The sequence below is a fragment of the Acanthopagrus latus genome, chromosome 24 (genome assembly GCF_904848185.1).
Source record: "Acanthopagrus latus isolate v.2019 chromosome 24, fAcaLat1.1, whole genome shotgun sequence".
Lineage (NCBI taxonomy): Eukaryota > Metazoa > Chordata > Actinopteri > Spariformes > Sparidae > Acanthopagrus > Acanthopagrus latus.
The window spans coordinates 1866350-1884663 of NC_051062.1; the positions used below are offsets into that span (position 1 = coordinate 1866350).

The 18314-nt window shown below is 41.7% G+C and overlaps 1 protein-coding gene across 1 annotated transcript; it reads right to left on the reverse strand.

The window, feature by feature from the left end:
- Positions 1 to 1831: 1831 nt before the first annotated feature.
- On the reverse strand, positions 1832 to 17980 carry arhgap1 (Rho GTPase activating protein 1). Its single transcript, XM_037090706.1, has 13 exons — positions 17833 to 17980; positions 11248 to 11506; positions 10980 to 11078; positions 9766 to 9853; positions 8957 to 9088; positions 7932 to 8018; positions 7033 to 7131; positions 6810 to 6917; positions 6585 to 6661; positions 6383 to 6460; positions 6153 to 6281; positions 5310 to 5413; positions 1832 to 5213 (listed from the first exon to the last, which is right to left on the reverse strand). The coding sequence occupies exons 2-13, from the start codon at positions 11366 to 11368 to the stop codon at positions 5046 to 5048; spliced, it is 1290 nt and encodes a 429-aa protein (XP_036946601.1). The 5' UTR covers positions 11369 to 11506; positions 17833 to 17980; the 3' UTR covers positions 1832 to 5045.
- Between the last annotated feature and the right edge of the window lie 334 nt (positions 17981 to 18314).

Consider the following 18314-nt stretch of genomic DNA (forward strand, 5'->3'; position numbering starts at 1 on the left):
AGTGACGGCACACAAACACCATGTTAACAGTAAATGAACCCACGCTTTCATTCACTATTTGTTTATTGTTTGCACACACTGATATTACAGTATATTACCATTACATCATACATATATAAGACCGAGATCCACAACATATTATAATCAAAAGATGAAAAAAAAAAAAATAGAGTTAAGAAAATAAGATCACTAATTATCAATAAATCAGCATGGAAACCAAATCATTTCTCCCACAGAGAAATGTTGTTTCACTGTCACTATGACAACAGTTACAGTACTAAGATCCATAGATTAGACGGGGCTGTAAATGATCAGCAGAGTTGAGGAGAAAACAATGTTATAGAAATGAAACTGTACTTGGTTGAATATACAGATACATGAAACACAGCGGACGCCGAGTCAGATTTTGTAGTGGAGAGAGAATCTGGTTGTGCAACACTTTTGTATTCCTGAAACAACAGCCGATCCCAGTTAAAGCGACAAGGATGGTACGATTGACTACATCTGCAAATTATAAATCATTTGGTCATTATTAAAGTGACGGAGATTTTTCATGGTCTCCACAAATTATAATGGAGTGAAAGAAGGTTATGTGGACATGCTGAATTTGAAAAGCCTCTCGGTTCAACCTCGAGAATCCTGAGACGACAGATAGATATAATCAAGGATTTAATCTTTGTGATTTTACTCAAACTCACAAAAGATTAAATACAGAACTCATACTTTAACAAAGCTTTTGTAATGATGGATTTTATATTTATGAGGTAACATTTCTCAAAACTGTGATCATCCATTACAGCTGAGCTGTGTTCAACAAGTCGAGTTTGGACAGGAGCTCCATCGTCCCCCCCCCCCGCTTTTGTGTGTTCCGCTCAACACAATGTCTGCCTGTCACCACGCCGTCAAAAAGCTTTGTTGAACGCACCTCGCATCGTTTTGTTTTTTTGTTTTTAATCTATGGCAGACGGGCACACTGGCACTTTGATGGCTAATCACATGATCACTTGGAGAAAACACATAAGGCACGAGCATGCACAAACGCACACACACACACTTACACACATACAAATTGCTGCTGTCAAATGAACAAAATTGCATCTCCAAGACAGAAAGAACGGGCTTGGTTTCAGATTATTTTTGATGTTTTTTCAATGAGATTCTGAATGCGTTTTGATATAACGGTTGTACAACGTAATTTTTACATCAAATATTACAATTCATTAAAATTGGAATTACTATGTTTTCACCTGACAACAATTACACGCACACCCTCACACTCACACACACACACACCTCAAATGACTTTAGCCCTAGGTTTTTAATTATTTTTAACTCAATATTTAAAACCCAACATTTAGACAGATTGTGTCTCTTTAAATGTACTGGGTCCAGCCAAGTTAGCATTTACACACATACACACACCCATATATATATATATATATATATATATATATATATATATATATATATATATATATATATATATATATATATATATATATATATATATATATATATATACCAATAGCATGTCAATCACCATGGCATTGACATGATTCAGAGTTACAACAGGTAAACATTTGAGATTTTTTTTTTTTTTTTTTGCTTTCAGCTTCAGTCGAACTCAATCTGTGATCTTTTGGTGCTTTTCAGTCACATCATATTAAGGATCATAGCAACATTACTCTACTTATATTTACCTAATGATACTTATTTGGCCATTGACAAAAAAAAAAAGAAAAGAAAAAGACTGATTCAATAGCATATTTTGGCTAGATGTCTTCACCAAACAAATACATATAATACCTGGTCAGTCCAAAGTACACCGAGCTGCTTAACACAAATCAATTACTTTAATGTTACACTGAACAGAATGCTTAAGATGAGCTGAATGTGGAGACAAGTGGCAATAAGGGAAAAAAAAAGTTATTTCAATTAAGGCTTTGGGAACTTAATGTTGACCAAAATAAAGCTTGAGCGGCAGAGTACAGACAGTGACAACAGTAGAAATACTATTTGGCCTGGGGATGAACAGAGAACAACACAAGAAAAGAAAACGAGAGAACAAATAATGAAAAGCACAGTTTGACGTGTTAAAAAATATGCTGATTCTATTTACAAAACTTTTTTTTGCCAAAATTTTAACCCGAGCTCAGGATGCTATTAGTGTGTGTTAGTGATAGTGTAGCTACATTGGGTCTACATGGAGATTTACCGACAGTGACACAAAACCTTCTACTAAAACTGGACTCCTTGCTTCCCATAAAGCTATCCTGAGTATGACCACTGTCAGCTTAAGGGGTTCAGAACCTTTCTGGCCTTTCTGACCCGTGACCAGACAAAACCTTTTCTAAAAAAAGGTGAGTGATCCACGATTGGAGCTTAGCCAGAAAAGTCACCACAACAACAAGCACCTTTCTCTCCTCATTAGGCAACATGATTGGCTGCTGTCTGACTGTATCTGTTGGCAGGAAAATGGAGGAGCTGATTGGCTGGCACTGTTTACTCTTTGGGTGTAGGGCCGAGGGCTAAAATGCTACACGAGGCAAAGTTGAATTGCACGCGTCTATTTTGATTTTGTCCACACCTCTTGTGCAGGATCAGAGTCAGATGTTTCTCCATCAGTCTAACCGTGGCAGATTTAAAGACCTGATTCTAATCTCGTATCTTTTTTTTGCTAGAAAATGCACAGACTGTTGTGGATTATCACTTAGAGACCCTAAAGACAGGACAGAAAAATCTGAAAAATCCAACTTGGACAAACTCCATTAGTGGTATAAGTCAACTTAAGATATAAATAAAACTAATATCACAACAGTATCCATACATGTAACCTGTTGAAGGGATATTCTCTGCTATGTGAGGAAGGAATCTAAATAAATAAAGACACTTGTTGCTTTATGTGTAGGAGCTGCCCAGTAGTGGAGGGAGAACACACAGCGGCCAGCAGTCGTATTTGTAGTTTACACCATGCAAACGAGCAGTTCAGGCTGGTTTTCATAAGGGTGTGAAAAAAAAAACTATGCAGAAAAGTATAAAAAATAAATTCATACGACTTACCAAAGGGACGTACGTCAACAGAGAGAAAAGCTAAGGCTAGCTCCATGGCTAGAACAGGACCCCAACCTCTCGCTCTTCAACAGGAATCTCCCCCTAAAGACAAACCAACCTTCATGATCGATCAATCCACAATAAAAATAATTTCTGATCAATACTCTAACCGTGCTAACAGAGAAATATTAACCAAACAGGCTGTTTAGGGTACTTTTAAAAGACGATCCCTCTCTGTGCTTCCGAGTTCCTGTTACCGTAAAGCCCACTGGATGCTCCGGTAGCCTGACTGGCAAAAGTGGAACGCCTGCAATCACCACCAGAATTAAATGAAGGCCCTGGGTACTTCCAGTGAACAGCTTTACTGATATTAGACTTCACCGTATGGAGTTATATCAGCTGTTTATCCCGTACCATAAAAAAAAAAAAAAACCAGCTACTCTGATGTGCTACCATGAGACATGACAAAATCACAGTTTCTATAATGACGAAGAGTTTAGTCGATAATAACGCTGTGACAGGGAAAACGTCTGGAAGTCCCGAGATAATATCATTTATACAATATTAAGTGTCAATTAGAGTAAGGACAGAGCTATAAAGAATCATACATAAACTATCAGGATATAGCACAGTATATTACAGCGCTGTTAGTAAGTCTGACACCTACACCAGGTCCAGATCCAGCACTCGTAAAATCCACATGCACAGCTGTGTTTGGGTTCTAACACTTCATCAGCCACTAGAAGAACCACATCGCTCCTATTCTACTGTTTACTTTAATCACAGCATTTCATAGATTGTCAACATCTGGTACCAAGTTCACCGGTTGCGAGTTAACCTGAGACTTTCATGGAGATCACACCTCCATTCTCTTCGTCTGTCCTCTCTTTAGTTTGGGTTCATAATTACAGAGGGGACGTTTGGTAAGCGCGCCGTTTCATTATCGGTGGCTATTTTTCAATATGCGTTATCTCCCCCCTCTTTCCTCCTCTCCGTCTCTTCCTGTCTTTTTGTGAAAGCTGGAGGCCAGGTTTTGTTTTTGTCTTTTGGCACTAAATAGAAAACAGCACAGAGGACTGACTGACAACAGCACAGGACAGATTTACAGAGAAAGACTGGGGACGTCTAAGTCCAACTGCTATTAATCTCCCTATAGAGATGAAAGATGATAACCAGACTGTGTTCAGGTTGGGCCTGAGACACACTAAAATACAAGTACAAACATCAGCAGTTAGGAATGGGACCTCTGAAGGGTTTGTAAGGTGTAAAGGGATGGTGGAAGAGCCACAGCATTTTGCCTGTATTGAAGCCAGCGGTTGTGTGAGACTCTATTCACACAGGGACCAATCTGATCGATGAATATTTTACTTGGGCGCATTTGTGTCCTGAAAAGGGACAGACTTTGTCGTTGCCTTCAACTACAGGGGATAAATCACTGCCTCTGGAGTCAACAGTGAAACCAGTGTGAATGGATGGTAAGTTAAACCAGCAACAGACAACTTTTTGCTTCACATCACTATGCTGTTCACCCTGCCACTGGTACAGATTTCTTGAAAAGTTGTCTATTTCCGCTTCAACTACTCACTGGCTGTTTAATTTGTGCTCTATAAGGGTTGTATTCAGCTGTAATAAAAACACATGTATCATTTCTGTCAACATACACTGAAGCTACGAGTCAGATGGAAATGGAAAGGCGGCCAGAAGCTAGTAGTACCACTTGACAACAAGACACTGTTAATGGGCCAATCGCAATGCAAAGACTGGCGAATGAAATGTAATTGGTCCACAGGATCTTTATAGGATCTTGTGCGGTGTTTAACGGAAGAAAAAAAAAAAGCAGATAAAGTTGACTTGTCTAAGTGCTGTTGTTAAAGAAGAACCCCGAAGAAGCTCCTGATTGGCCGGGAGCTGGGCTGATCTCAAGGCTAAATGCTGTGGGGGCAGGCGGGGTGTCAGTGGGGGTTCTGACTGGAAGAGAGACCGCAGGCTGGAGTTTAGGTGAAGACCAGATGCTGCTGATCCAGCAGGGTTCTGGTGAAGTTGTTGATTGGCCCAATGGCGCTGAGTGACATGGCGTTGTCCCGCCCCCAGAGCAGGTTCGGACCGAAGACCACAGCCAGGTTACTGTTGGTCATCTTATTCACTTCACTGTTGGCTGATACCTAAACACGCACACACGGACACAAGGCTCAGGTTACTGTCAGTAACAGAAGGACTGATATGAAGTTTCTGGAAGGTAATGAGCGTATCAACTGTACCTGGGCCAGGAATGTGATGAGGTATCGCAGTGATGTGTAGTTTTCCTCTGGCAGCGACTCTACCAGTGTCTTCATAACTGTCACCTGGCTCTCACTGGGTACAGCTGGAAGTCACCAAGCACAAACACTACAGTGAGTTAGGACAGGACATACAGTCATTCAGCACATCCACAAGTGCTCAAGTGGGAGGAATCAGGTTGTTGCCGTGAATCTGCATAGAAAGCGCAGCAGGCCAGGAATAAGATTTTTAAATGTATTCAAGCGATACACAATGCAAATTCCTGAGTTTCCTGTGTATGTGTGTGTAAGAGGTTTGCTGGCGTAGTGGGAGGACAAGCACTGTGCTGAGAGTATGCACAGCTTTTCCTTTACAGCACCAACACATCTGAATCCAATAAAGAAAAAAAAAAGTATACGGTCTATAATAATGTTACAGGCAGGGGGTACACAGTAGTTGTCATAAAACACTCTATATTCATTCTGGTTAGGGGAGCCACTTAATTTCTAATAGTCTACCTATAGTAGCAACAGAACAATAATGTCTAGTCAATTTTCATTCAGACTCACATTCAAGACAGCTGTCACTCAAGTGGAGATTATACACTTCACAGAACCACAGAATTACATCTAGTGAAAGTCAAACCAGGAACCAGGCAGACAAACATTAGTCTGTTTTCTGAAAGGTTTTCTTAGCAGACGATTCAAATGTTGGAGTTATCACCTAATGACCCTTCCTTCTCTTTTTGCTCCTTGAGTAGTTTGGATATAATTCTATACAGAACAAAAAGTCTCCGGTAGCTTAAATATCAAAAATAAAAAATGGTTTTGACTATTTGAACATACAAGCAAAGTTGACAATGTCGTTGTAGAGCTGGTAGGTCAGCAGAGGCTCGGGGAGTTCCCTCAGGAACGTCTTCAGGATCACAGCAGCCAAGTGGACGTCTTCAGTCTCTCTGAAATCCACTGTGGCACCTGAACAACACACACAGAATAAAATCAGAAGTCTTGTTTTATTTTTCTTCCCTTAATACGCCACAACCACATCAGTGGTAGGATATATTTCAATTGCAAACCTGAGTTATATTTGAGCTGGACCTCCTTCACCAGAGTCACGTTGGCAGACCGTCTGAAGATCCCCTCAATCTCCAAACCTGATACACACACGCACGCAAACACACACAAACAGAGAAGATGGCAGTTCTAAATGAGAGACTGATTTACTCCATGAACAAAAGTCATTATGTTTGTGTTTCTACCAGCACAAGAAAACAGTACCTTGCTCAGAGAGGAAGGAAATGGTGTCTCTCATCACCACAGGAACACAGTCCCCATCTGGACTCCTCTGTCTGAGCCTGACACACAATACAGCCGATATTGTTAGAAGCTGACTGGGGCTTTATGATCTAGCCTTCATGCCCTTAACAATTAGATCAAATTTCTCTATATGCACAGTCTGCTAAAGCGCAACTCAGACGGACCAGAAGAGATTTAGCGACTCACACTGCAAGTGGCACACCAAACATCTGGTTGGGCAGGGGAGGGCTGCGAGGCGGAGACATGGGAGGCTGGGCGGTTGGTTTCAGAGACGCTCTCAACTTGTTGTCGTACCTGACAGGGAAACAACGTGGGATTAGAGCAGCAGTGAATGGAAATGAAAGCGAAAATCAAATGAAAATGTCTATTGTGGATGATTTCAAAGTGTTTTTCCATCAGTAGCTCTCACTCTTTGACACGAGCAGGAATTATCAGCTGCTCACACTTCACCACATCCTCCAGCTCACTCAGGTAGCTCACGTAGTTGATCTTCCTGCCAAACTTGAAGCTACAAAGAGAGAGAGATGGAAAGAAATTCAGCATTCACATTCTTGAGGGTTGGATATTCTCTTGTAACTCTGTTATCATGACACTGAAGATAAAATACAACTGGTTAGAAAATAAAGGGACAGCAGAAAATGATGCAAAACGCTTTAAAATAATCACTTGTAACTGTATCAAAGTATTTGTATTTGTATCTGATCACTAAACTATGGAAGTTGCTGTAATACTGTGCTGTAAGCTGGGAAATGTGCAGCAGAGATTACAGCGCTAATAACAGTGTGCAGGATGTGATCTAAAATTAGATGCAACCATTTTCTCTTGTATCGATCCTGCGCTACACTAGTGTTAATACTTTAAACAAGACTTAGTATCTGGCTGACTGCAGGTTCTGTGTAGGTTTGTTTAATATCAATAATCACATCGTTTAACTAGATAATAGTCATCAGATGCTGTCACGCTCGCCATACCAATCCTAACAAATTTCATAATTGCTCACAAACCAACCTATGACCAGCTGAAACATCTAGACCGCTTTCATCAGGAGTCATTTTCACCAAATTTGGTCTTTTGAATTATTGAAAACAAGATGAAAGATTCATTAAGGTGAATTGCTGAAACATTTTGCCCAGGATTTTTTTTCCCATCTGAACATGCAAAGTATGAAACAATAATGGCTTTAATTGAAAAAGTGTCTAGAAAAAATAATGATTAAAATATTGATCATTCAATCACTAAATTATAGCTAAAGCAGGTGTTGGATTGCCCTTAAATCAGTCAGTTTGGTTAGGTGACATAAAAGAGAACCTGATAATTGGTTTGAAGAGGATCAGCAGAGTCTTGATGAACATGGTGGGATGGACGATATACAGAGCCTTGATGTTCTTCTTGTACCTGTAATCACACACATGACAATCAGAAACAAGTTAAAGGTATTGTACAGATGATAAGCATACACTGGAGCAGTGTGTGTGGGTTTGTGGTGCTATCCACATTTCTACCACTAGAGGGTGCTCCTTTTACAGGAGTCTGCAGGTGTTTTCATTTTTACTCATTCCCAATGTTGGTTTGCTGTAAAAACTAAACAATAAGAATGACTTATCCAACAAAATGCAGAATGACAACATATATTTCAGTGATCTGAAACATCACTAGGACATCTCAGATTGTTGCAACTGAAAGTGCTTGTTTTCTTTATTTCTTTTTTCTTCTTCTTTATTTGTGCTGATTGTGTTCTCCTTACAAATAGAAAAACATGTTCTATTCCTTCCCATAAATCCTCAACTAGTCAGTCCTGTTTTGATCTCACAAGTCAGCGACAAGAGCAAATGTTAGGTCTTGCACACACTGACTGTGTGGGCGTCCACCGGCTATTTTGGTAGATTGCAGGGCGCGGTGATTAAAATATAAACTCTCAGCCAATCGCGTGACTAATGTGATCACTCTGACGCAGCTGAGCCAATCACAGCGGCAGCTCAACAAAACGAAAGCTGCTTCGCCAAATGATCGCGCTGCAGTCTGGATTACTGAGGCGAGGCGAGACGTGAGCACACGACATCGCAGATCTGCAGCCAGAATCAGTACAATCATGAGGAGTATTGTGAAAACGGATTTATCGGATTAAGTCTTTCAGAGAAAAAAAAATTGCCAATTATATGCCAATTTAAACACAACACACACAAGAAGTGTGTGATTAAGTTAGATTTTGCTATGTTTTAAACATCACTGCTGCACATGTGTGTATTGTGTTGTGTGTGCTTTGAATTAAGGTCAAACTAAGGCGGTTGTGTCAGTAACTCTGTGCACATGCGTAGCGATGTTATTAAGCTTACTTTCTATCAAACTCCCTGTACGCATCTCGTAGCCAACCCAGAGATGGTTTGTTTTCACTCGTCAGGCCATGATGGAAATAGATCAGCGTGTAGTCACTTTCAACATACTGATCCAGTGTTCCTTTAAGATACCTGCAAAAAGGAAAAAAGCACATCCATTGTCATTTAAATAGATTTAAAGTGTGTATATCCACTGCACTCAATATTCTGGTCCAGATTAACAATGAACCACATTTGCACTGGCCATCTTAGTGTTTCAGCATGTTACAGAAACTGTCAGGCCATGTGAGGAAATAAACAACACTACAGAGAAAGGAAAACCTGAAGTAGCACCGTACAGTTGAAACAGGATTAAGTGAATCCAGCAAAGGAATCTTAAGTGTTTTGCAGCTGCATTTAAAAAAACACTGAACATACCATCAGCACATTAGCAGGAACATTTACACAGCACACAACAGGTATACAATCTAGAAGAGCAAAACACTGCATGCAAGAAAAAAAGCATCCCATGACCTTTACGTATTCAGGCTTAAATGTTGAATTTGACATGTAAATCTTGGATATTCCATTTGGTGGTCACCAACCTGTTGCTGCGTAAAAACAAATCTGTGCCAGGGCTCAATTAGTAAAATTTACGCCCTACCAGAGACCTCCGCATAACACTTGAATGAAAACTTAAACTGAGAAATGTAAATACCCAACACTTGAATGAGCAACCAATTAGGGGAGTGTTATTCCATTTAAAATAAAGAAGAATAACAAAGTGCTGTTTTAATAATCCCACTTTGCCGTAAATCATCAGTACTTACATCAGCAGCTTGTGATGGTCCAGCTGGTGATGTGGAGGCATCCTGCAGGCATTGAACACTATCACCTTCCTGCCAAAGTTATCATCACCTACGGACACACACACACACACACACACACAAATTACTTTCAGTATAAAACTGTTCCTAGTCTTCAATGGATAGTTCACCCAAATCAAAATGCCTGTTCTTCCTCTCACCTGTAGTGCTTTTTATCAAGATTGTTACACACCATAACAATCTCCGTAAATAGCAATACAGGTGAGAGGGAACGTATGTAAAATATGTGAAACCTCAACTTCATGGCCCATCAAGCGTGCCAGCAAACTGGTTTAGTGCCTGGTTTTACTTGAATAGAGATAAAATGATTTAATCTCGCGGCTGTTCGAGACTATCCAAATTTTACTGGGCTGAACGTCTTAAATTATGATAGTCAAAGAGTCATTTTGCAGGGTTTGTGATGCTAAAAAAAAAAACGCTTTACAGCCACTCCTTCCACAATGTAGGCTAATGGGAAATGGGAAATCTTTTTTTGGGCCCAAGTGGATCACGTGATGTCGGAATTACACAGTCCGACCACTTCTTCCTCAGGGCTTGAGCCAGCTACTCCTCAGAATCATCACACTCTAAAAAGTCCCCATGGAAATAAGCACTGCATAATACTGTGGGTCCACCTATCCCTCACAGTAGCCAGAAAGTAAATACTCTCACATCAATCAACATTCAAATGGCAAAAGTTCAGGAAAAAGTTCATCTAAGATTTTTTTTTATGCCCTCCAAAAGATTGTAAAATCTGTTAAAATCTGTGATGATGGTTCCTTGTAATTACTAAAATAATCCATCCAACTGCTGATTAAAGAGCATCAATGGTGCACAGGGGTGCCTTGGACTTGAACAATAAAAGGATCACACTGAATCACCCACAGAATTTTAATGAATGCGATTTGAATGAGGAATGATTAAAAACTTGAAAATGGCGCACAGACCTTCTTGGCGCGTCCTTATAATTCCCAAAATGCTATTTTGTCAATACTTTTTCCACAAGCACAGAGAAAACTTCATACTTTCAGCAACAAATGTGAAAATTGTGCACATCCATCATTCCCTGTACTGCAGCTCATACACTCAACTGCAGGAAGAACAAACACCGTTTTGACTGGAGGGCAACTTTAACTATTGACTTTTTTCAAACAAAGGTTTGTGATTGGAGGACTGACCTGCCACTTCAATGATCTGATGCCTGGCGATGTCATAGAAGGGATGGTCCCAGGGCAGGTGGGGAGAGCCAGCATCGAAGCGCTGGGAGAGGTCCGTCTCTGAAACACACACACACACACACACACACACACACACACACACACACACACACACACACACACACACACACACACAGTGTATTCAGTACGCTATCCCATTGTTTATTTATTCCAGGCTATACTCATGAATTACAAATATAGAGTATGGAATATGATTAATCCCTCTCACCTGACTTGCTGAGAGTAGACTCATCTGCGGGCCACTGCTGGTCCTCTATTGTGGCCAGCTTCAGCTGTCCTAACTGGGACGCAGGGTCTTCGCCCAAATCTACCAGCAGCTCTGAAGACATCACACACACGCTGCAGAAACGGTGCTACACAACACCTACTCACACGCACTGCACAGTGATGTCTCAGGTACACACGCACACATACACACACGGCCACGCACACAGAGCTGCAGCTTCCACAGAGCAGTGGCCAGAATCCTGCAGGGGGACAGAGACACTTCAGGTTAGATGGATCTGAAAACATCTGAACTACTGCTGAAAGGACTGACAGACCATCCAACAAGAATTATTTCATAACACTTCGATACAGAAAGTGATGGTATGCACCTTTTAAAAACTGTGTTTGTGATCCATTAATAAACACTGATGAAGACTGAGAAGGGGGAGAGGAACAAGTGCAGCATGCTGTTGTCATGCAGCTAGGTAGAGCCACGCAGTGTTACTTAGAGAGCCAAACATGTCATCGCCAGCGTGGGCGGCTTTTCTTATCATAAAAAGGTAGCGCACACAAAGGGATTTAATGAGCTGCTGATCACTGTCAGCAGTCTAGAAAGCTGCCTTTCTTACCAGCAAGTGTGCAGAAAGGACAGGTTAAAAAGCTCTGGTCTAATCAGACTGGCCATTAGAAGGAGATGATTATTGGTTATCAGGTTAGGCTGAAAAATATCGATAATGTGCACTGCTAATCGCTAAGACAGAGAGAAGTGCAATTTAAATGCAGTCCATTTAACACTGACTCTTGACTGTCTTATTCCTCTGTGCCAAATGTCTCCATTCTGATCCAAAAAGCATATCAGTAAGCTGCACTGTTGCCCTGGGTGACATGTTCCATTTCATTGCAAAGCATAAGACCAGTGTACAGGAAAAATGGATGGTGTTAGCAGAGCTGAGTTAGGTTATTCCAGGGTCCAAGTGTAGAATCAAAGAGAAATGTAGGTATCCGTTCAGCAGGTGCTTGTTAACCTGCTTGGTGTTGATATCTAGTGGTAACCTTCGAGCTAATGCCTGATGATAACCACAATATAACAGACAGAACTCTCTTACTGCCTGAAGTTACTCATAGCTATGTTCTATACATTCTCTGAATCCCATTAATTAAAAAGCAAACTGCAAGATGCCGCTAAGATGACGAGTACGTGATCAAATACCCCTTCCGGCAACCCTAACGCAGACCGCAGCCGCTTCAATTCAATGACAGCTTCCTCTTCTCACATATTAATTCTCTCCCCAATTTCTATACTCGAGCTTCCTCTTTTATCTACCAACCCCCACTTATTTACACAGCTTTCTCTCTCTCTGTGTCTCTCACACACACACACACACACACACACACACACACACACACACACACACACACACAGTGCCTCTGTTCTCTCTCTAGTATGTGATGTTATACTAGCTGACAGCATGTTGCTTTAAATAAATATCGCTACTAACCAACAAACACAGTCAGCCCGTTGCAGCTGACCGACTGCACACACACGCAGATAGCGAAACACAGCTGTTGGTGCACAGTCAGGCTGTTTTTCAGCCAGCGAGAAGCTGTTACGGAGGACGCTGGGTAGGATTTTGGTTGATGTGGACAGTAACGGTTCCTCTTTCCTCGGCTGAGTCGGTGAACACAGTCCCTTTGTGCTCACACAGCAGGTCAGCCAGTATAGGTCACAGCAGAAGGTCGAAGACACACCACCTGACTGTGGCCACTGATGTCATCTACGGACGTGACTTAGCTCCATGATTTATGTCCACAACGGACAGAACCAGCAGCACAAAAAGCAACTATGCTTGACAAGCCTAGATAAGCAATCTGGTTCCAGTGATTCTTCAGCATCTTCATCCGTGAATGGAGCTGGCTGAGGTTTCAGCATGTGACCAACGTGTAGAACATGCGTCATGTGATGACAAGTGATCATATATGGGTGGAGACAACATCAGCACTCTGTACACAGCAGACCGGGAACACTCACAGCACCCAAAGGCCTTTATCAATCCACTTAACATGAACCAGTTAAATGACAGCAACTGTGGCATTTACCTTGATGTATCGCTAGCTACAACAATTAAAATGAAGAATCACATTACATCACTATTGTTGTACACCATGTCAATGCTCCAGCAGATGACTGATTAAGCTAATAATTTACAAAAATGGCAGCATTCACAGATTCCAACTGATCATTTATAATCAAGATATTAATGATGCAGCCTCGGTATTTCACTACTGGTTTGGACAGTTTTTTCCCCATTTTATGACATTCTGAGGCACAAATACCTGAAAGAAACCATAACTAGGACAAACAACTGTTAGCTGCATCCCTAATTTATGTCTCCAACTATTGTCTAAAACAAAAGGCCAGGAAAATAACAGAATGTCCCACATTCAGTTTGCATATTTTGTTTGAACGGTTAACAAAGATTGGCCATTTCTCATTTACTAGAGGATTAATTAAATCTTAATATTATAGCTGATTAGTTTGACCTTGTCAAATAGTCTACTGGAATGCAGGACTTATGTGCAATGGCTGATAGCCCCGGCTGCTGCTGCATATGAAAATAAAATAACTGAATTTTTCTCCGTTTGTATAGTCACAATCTAACCATTCCAGGATCTCCAACAGGCAGTCAGGTCATTAACCTGGCAGGAAAACAGTCCATTTCCTCCCTCCAGGATAGATAGCAGAGAAGCAGTGCAGTATCCTGTTCGGCCCAGCCCGGCCAGGTACAACACCTATCTGCAGGTGTCATGTTGTCATCCCATGTTTAAGGATCACGTTGCAATATAGCCCCGCACACACACACACACACACACACACACACACACAAATGCACAGAGTTTAGAGAAGGATGCATCAGCAAAGGCACCCTGCCCCCTTCATTCCTCCTCTGTCACAGCACTGCAGAGCAGCGGGAGAAAAGCAGAGGAAAGCGGCTTAGGGGTTGGGAAATGGCTCCCAGGAAATAATGGCAGGAAAACTATACGTCTGAGAAAAGCCCCCAGAATTATTCTGTTCCTGCTGTCGCCATGTTAAAAGAAGAAGCAAGGGAAGTGGAAATGCACTGTTGTTATCACTGATTATGTCACTGTCCATCCACATGTTTTAAATGGCGTTGCTGCTTCAATAGGCAGCGCAGAGGCTCTCATTATCGCAAATAACAGAGATGTGCAGAGGCGGGCCACATTATGAACGCAATAGCCCAGAACATTAAACGGCGAAGGGGCGAGCTCTCTCTTGCCAGGGGATGGAGTTGTCACAAGCTGAAATAGAGCAGCTTAAAGCAATGTTGCAGGCTCCACCTCCCCCACCCAGCTCAGCAGTTGCCTCGGTTTTGGGTAAGGATGAAGATGATGTCACGGCTTTGCTTTCCTAACATGGTTAAGTGTATCGGTATGCCATCCATCCATCCAGGCCGTCCCCTGGCTCCTCAGATTTCTACAATGCATGAGCACAAATCTAATGTTGTCCAAAAAAAGCAGTTTGTTTACACAGGAGGTCTGACGTCCCTGCCAGTGGGGATGTTCCTCTTGGCTCAGACCAAGTAAGGCTGAAGATCATGACAACAGAAGCCTTGCTTCATTACTGGTAGCAGAAGGGGTCTGTCCAGAGGGTGTCAAGTCCTTAATGAAGAGGACAGCACATCAGTGTCCCACAGCTTCAGACTGTCGACTAGGACTTCTTGGACGTGCTTCAGGCTTGAGATCACTCAAGAGGCTATATTGATCCCCCAGATAGCACCCACGCTCTCACAGGGTGAGGATTCCAACCACAGGGTCCTCCTCATGGTCCTCTCAAGTGGCCATCAGCGATATGCTTCTTCTAAAACCAAACTTCTCAGTCTGTTGGAAGTCTGTTGGACCTTAGCAACTTCTAGTGAGAATATGCCTCCTGTTCAAGTTGACCTTAAATACAAGGGGTCCTCCCATGCAGATGGAGTATGGAACAATTTCTCTTCATGGTACAGGTACAATCATTTTGACCCAGTCTCCTGCAGCTGCAGGACATAGTGCAGTACTTGCACTAACTCGACTGGGAAGAATGCAGGAAGATACCGTTGTAACACTGCCTGGACAGGAACTTTTTATTTGTTCTTTTCTTAAACTATAAACTAATTGGTGTATTTAAAAAAATCTGCAAATAGTGGGAAACAGTGACTCTCTCTGCTTGTTTTGTCCTATCAACAGCACAAACCGTAAAATTATTACAAATCCATCATTTGGTTAGTGTCAAAGAAAAATACATCATCTTGTATTTGGAGTATAAGATCCATGGATATGAGACAGCAAACCTGTTTGTTATTAAGGATTTAAATACATCATTATTATTGTCATAGTAAAAAAAAACAATTGCCGATCATTCCTTCATTAATACGATACGACTGTCAATCACCAAAAACCTGTAAGCGGCTGCTGCCTCTCTGCAGCTTTTCTTACAACAACACATTTGTTGTTGACGTTACTCAGGGACTTCAGGAGGATTTTACAGCCCTGCCTCTCTGTCATGTCCATCTCTGGCAGTGGCCATGGTGACAGGTTGTAAAGGCGCAACAGCAGGCTACCGGTAAGCTATGCTGTGTCCCGTTTGAAGTGTTTTTCTTTCCTTCGTACACGAGCCAAACACATGCCAGTAGGCCAGCGTGGAGATGAAAAACAACGCTTTGAATTCAATGATTGAAACAGAGGGGAGTGGGAAACTGTGGGGAGTGTCACTATTGGGGATCTGTGCGTTGCATAGTTGGCATACTAACGTAACCTGTACTGCCACTGGATGTTGCCGTTAAAAATTCCACACAAAAAGGCCTTGCAATGCACGCTTTAGGGCCAAAGAGGTTAGAAAACACAGAGTTTTCCTCAGTTTAAGCCAGTGCTCCAGACTAATGGCCAATCAGGATGATAAAAAAATGTGATTGGGGAAAGTTACTATCTCTAGCTGGCTACTGAACGAGACCTGTGAAACTATGACACAGAGCTGATGCAGCGAAACAGCTAAAAACAGCCAGACTGAGAGTTCACAGGAACAGGAAGCCTTAATCAGAGAAGTGCAGATCAATATGACAAGATAACGACACAAGTTTGCAGCTAACTCAAAAGTACTTCAGCTGAGGTCAGTGTGGGGGTAAAAGGACTTTGAATGACCTTTCACTTTTCCTTTTCCAGGTCGATGCACAGTAATTTTATTTTCTTTAAGACAATGAAAATACAATGAGCATGTTGGAGCCAGACCGGTGTTACCATCATTTTCAGTTTGATCTGTTGGAGGAACGTCCGGCTGCAGACTATACGACACACAGTTTTGGTGCCTAAACATAACTAGTCTGAGGATAGTATCATGTAGTAGAGGCTGACTAGCAGCTACCGAGTCTGCGGATAAACTTGCGTGACCTTTTGGCCAATGGCGGCCAATGAATGGCCGAGGGTGTCACTCAGGAACACTGACTAGTCACAAGCCTGCTTTGTTGACCTTAAGGTCACCACTGCTTTCCTGTTAAGGATTAATTCTGCACATATTTTTTTGCTTCTTTAAGCATTTATGGTTCATTGTAACTCTGACAGTACCAATGGAAGATGGAGCCTCAAATCCAACACATATGAAAGCAGACTGAACCATGCCTGAAGCCATCAAAGCTCCAACGCCCACTATATGTTACACCAGTGTTTTATTTTATGCCCAACAAAGTACAGTGGCCCTGAAGTGCAAATCAGAGATCATATAGGAAAATAGAAAATAGGTAAATGGAGCCTAACTTAATTCAATCCATCTTCAATTGTTCAACGGCCGAACATACATCTGTCAACTTGATAGCACATGACAACCGACACAGAAAAAAAAGGTGCATCAATCACCTCTGATAGTAAGTATGTGAGAGCATTAATGTATGCCGACGTGTCGAGGGTAACCTTCTGATTAGGGATCACTTGGTAAATTATGTTTAGAAAGAAATGCAAAAGACAAGAAAGCGAGGACACATTAAATTGGCAGATACTGAGGCGGAGTTCGGAAAAAATCGCTCTCCACACAGGAGGCACTATTGGAGCTAACACATTTAGTCACTGATGTGTCCGCTGATAAAAGCAACAAGTGAGCAGTCACGTAAATGCGTTCCTTTTACCTGTTTCAACAAAGTTAGGTAGCTAAAGGAAACTGAAAGCATTTAATCTTTTGCTTTAGAAAAGCTAAACAGGCGAACTTATCGAGCTTAACAGACAAATGTGACAGAGCTAAAACACATTAGCAAACTGCCTTAGCTAGCTAGTATTCATTTAGCATTGTTTATGCATGTTAACGCACGTACGTTTTGAACGAGCGTTTTCCTGCTGTGTGGAAATTCTTCCTAAAGAGAAAGACTGTCGTTACGCTTTAAAAGACCATATCACCGCAGTGTAACAGACCACAACAAATTAGCCCCTAGATACCCCTGTGACTAAGAGCACACGTCCACTAAAGTCTCGCCCGACTGCTGTGCTCCTGCCTTAATAGCCGAATTCGTGCTAAAGCATCATAGTTACCGCACAGTCATATTTAATTTACCGTAATTGTACAGTTCCTTTGTGGTCACCCGGTAGGCTGTGTGGCGTCTGTAAGAGATGTAGACCTGACCAGCGTTGTTGACAGCTAAGATCTGCGTCAACACCTCTTCCGGTTTCCAATTTTTTCAAAATAAACGTTAGATACATCGCCTTAATGTTCTCTCTTCTTCGTTGGTGTGGCGGCCCCCTTATGGCGTACCGTATTTGTCAAAGTAAAAGCTCTCATAAGTTGTGCGCGCCCCCTCGTGATGATGTAGGGAAATTACAGGTGCGAGAAGACGCAGTGTGAAGTCACCAGTGGGAATCTGTCTCCAGCTCTAACCTTTCATTCTGTGATTAAGTGGGGCTTTTTTTTCTGTATGGAATCAAAACTGAATTTCACACGTTAATCTTCTTTTCAGCTCTAAAATTAAGTTTAATATCACAAAGATCTGCTCTCTCTTGGGCCCAGTGTAAGGCTCTCCAAGTGCACCCAATGAGTAA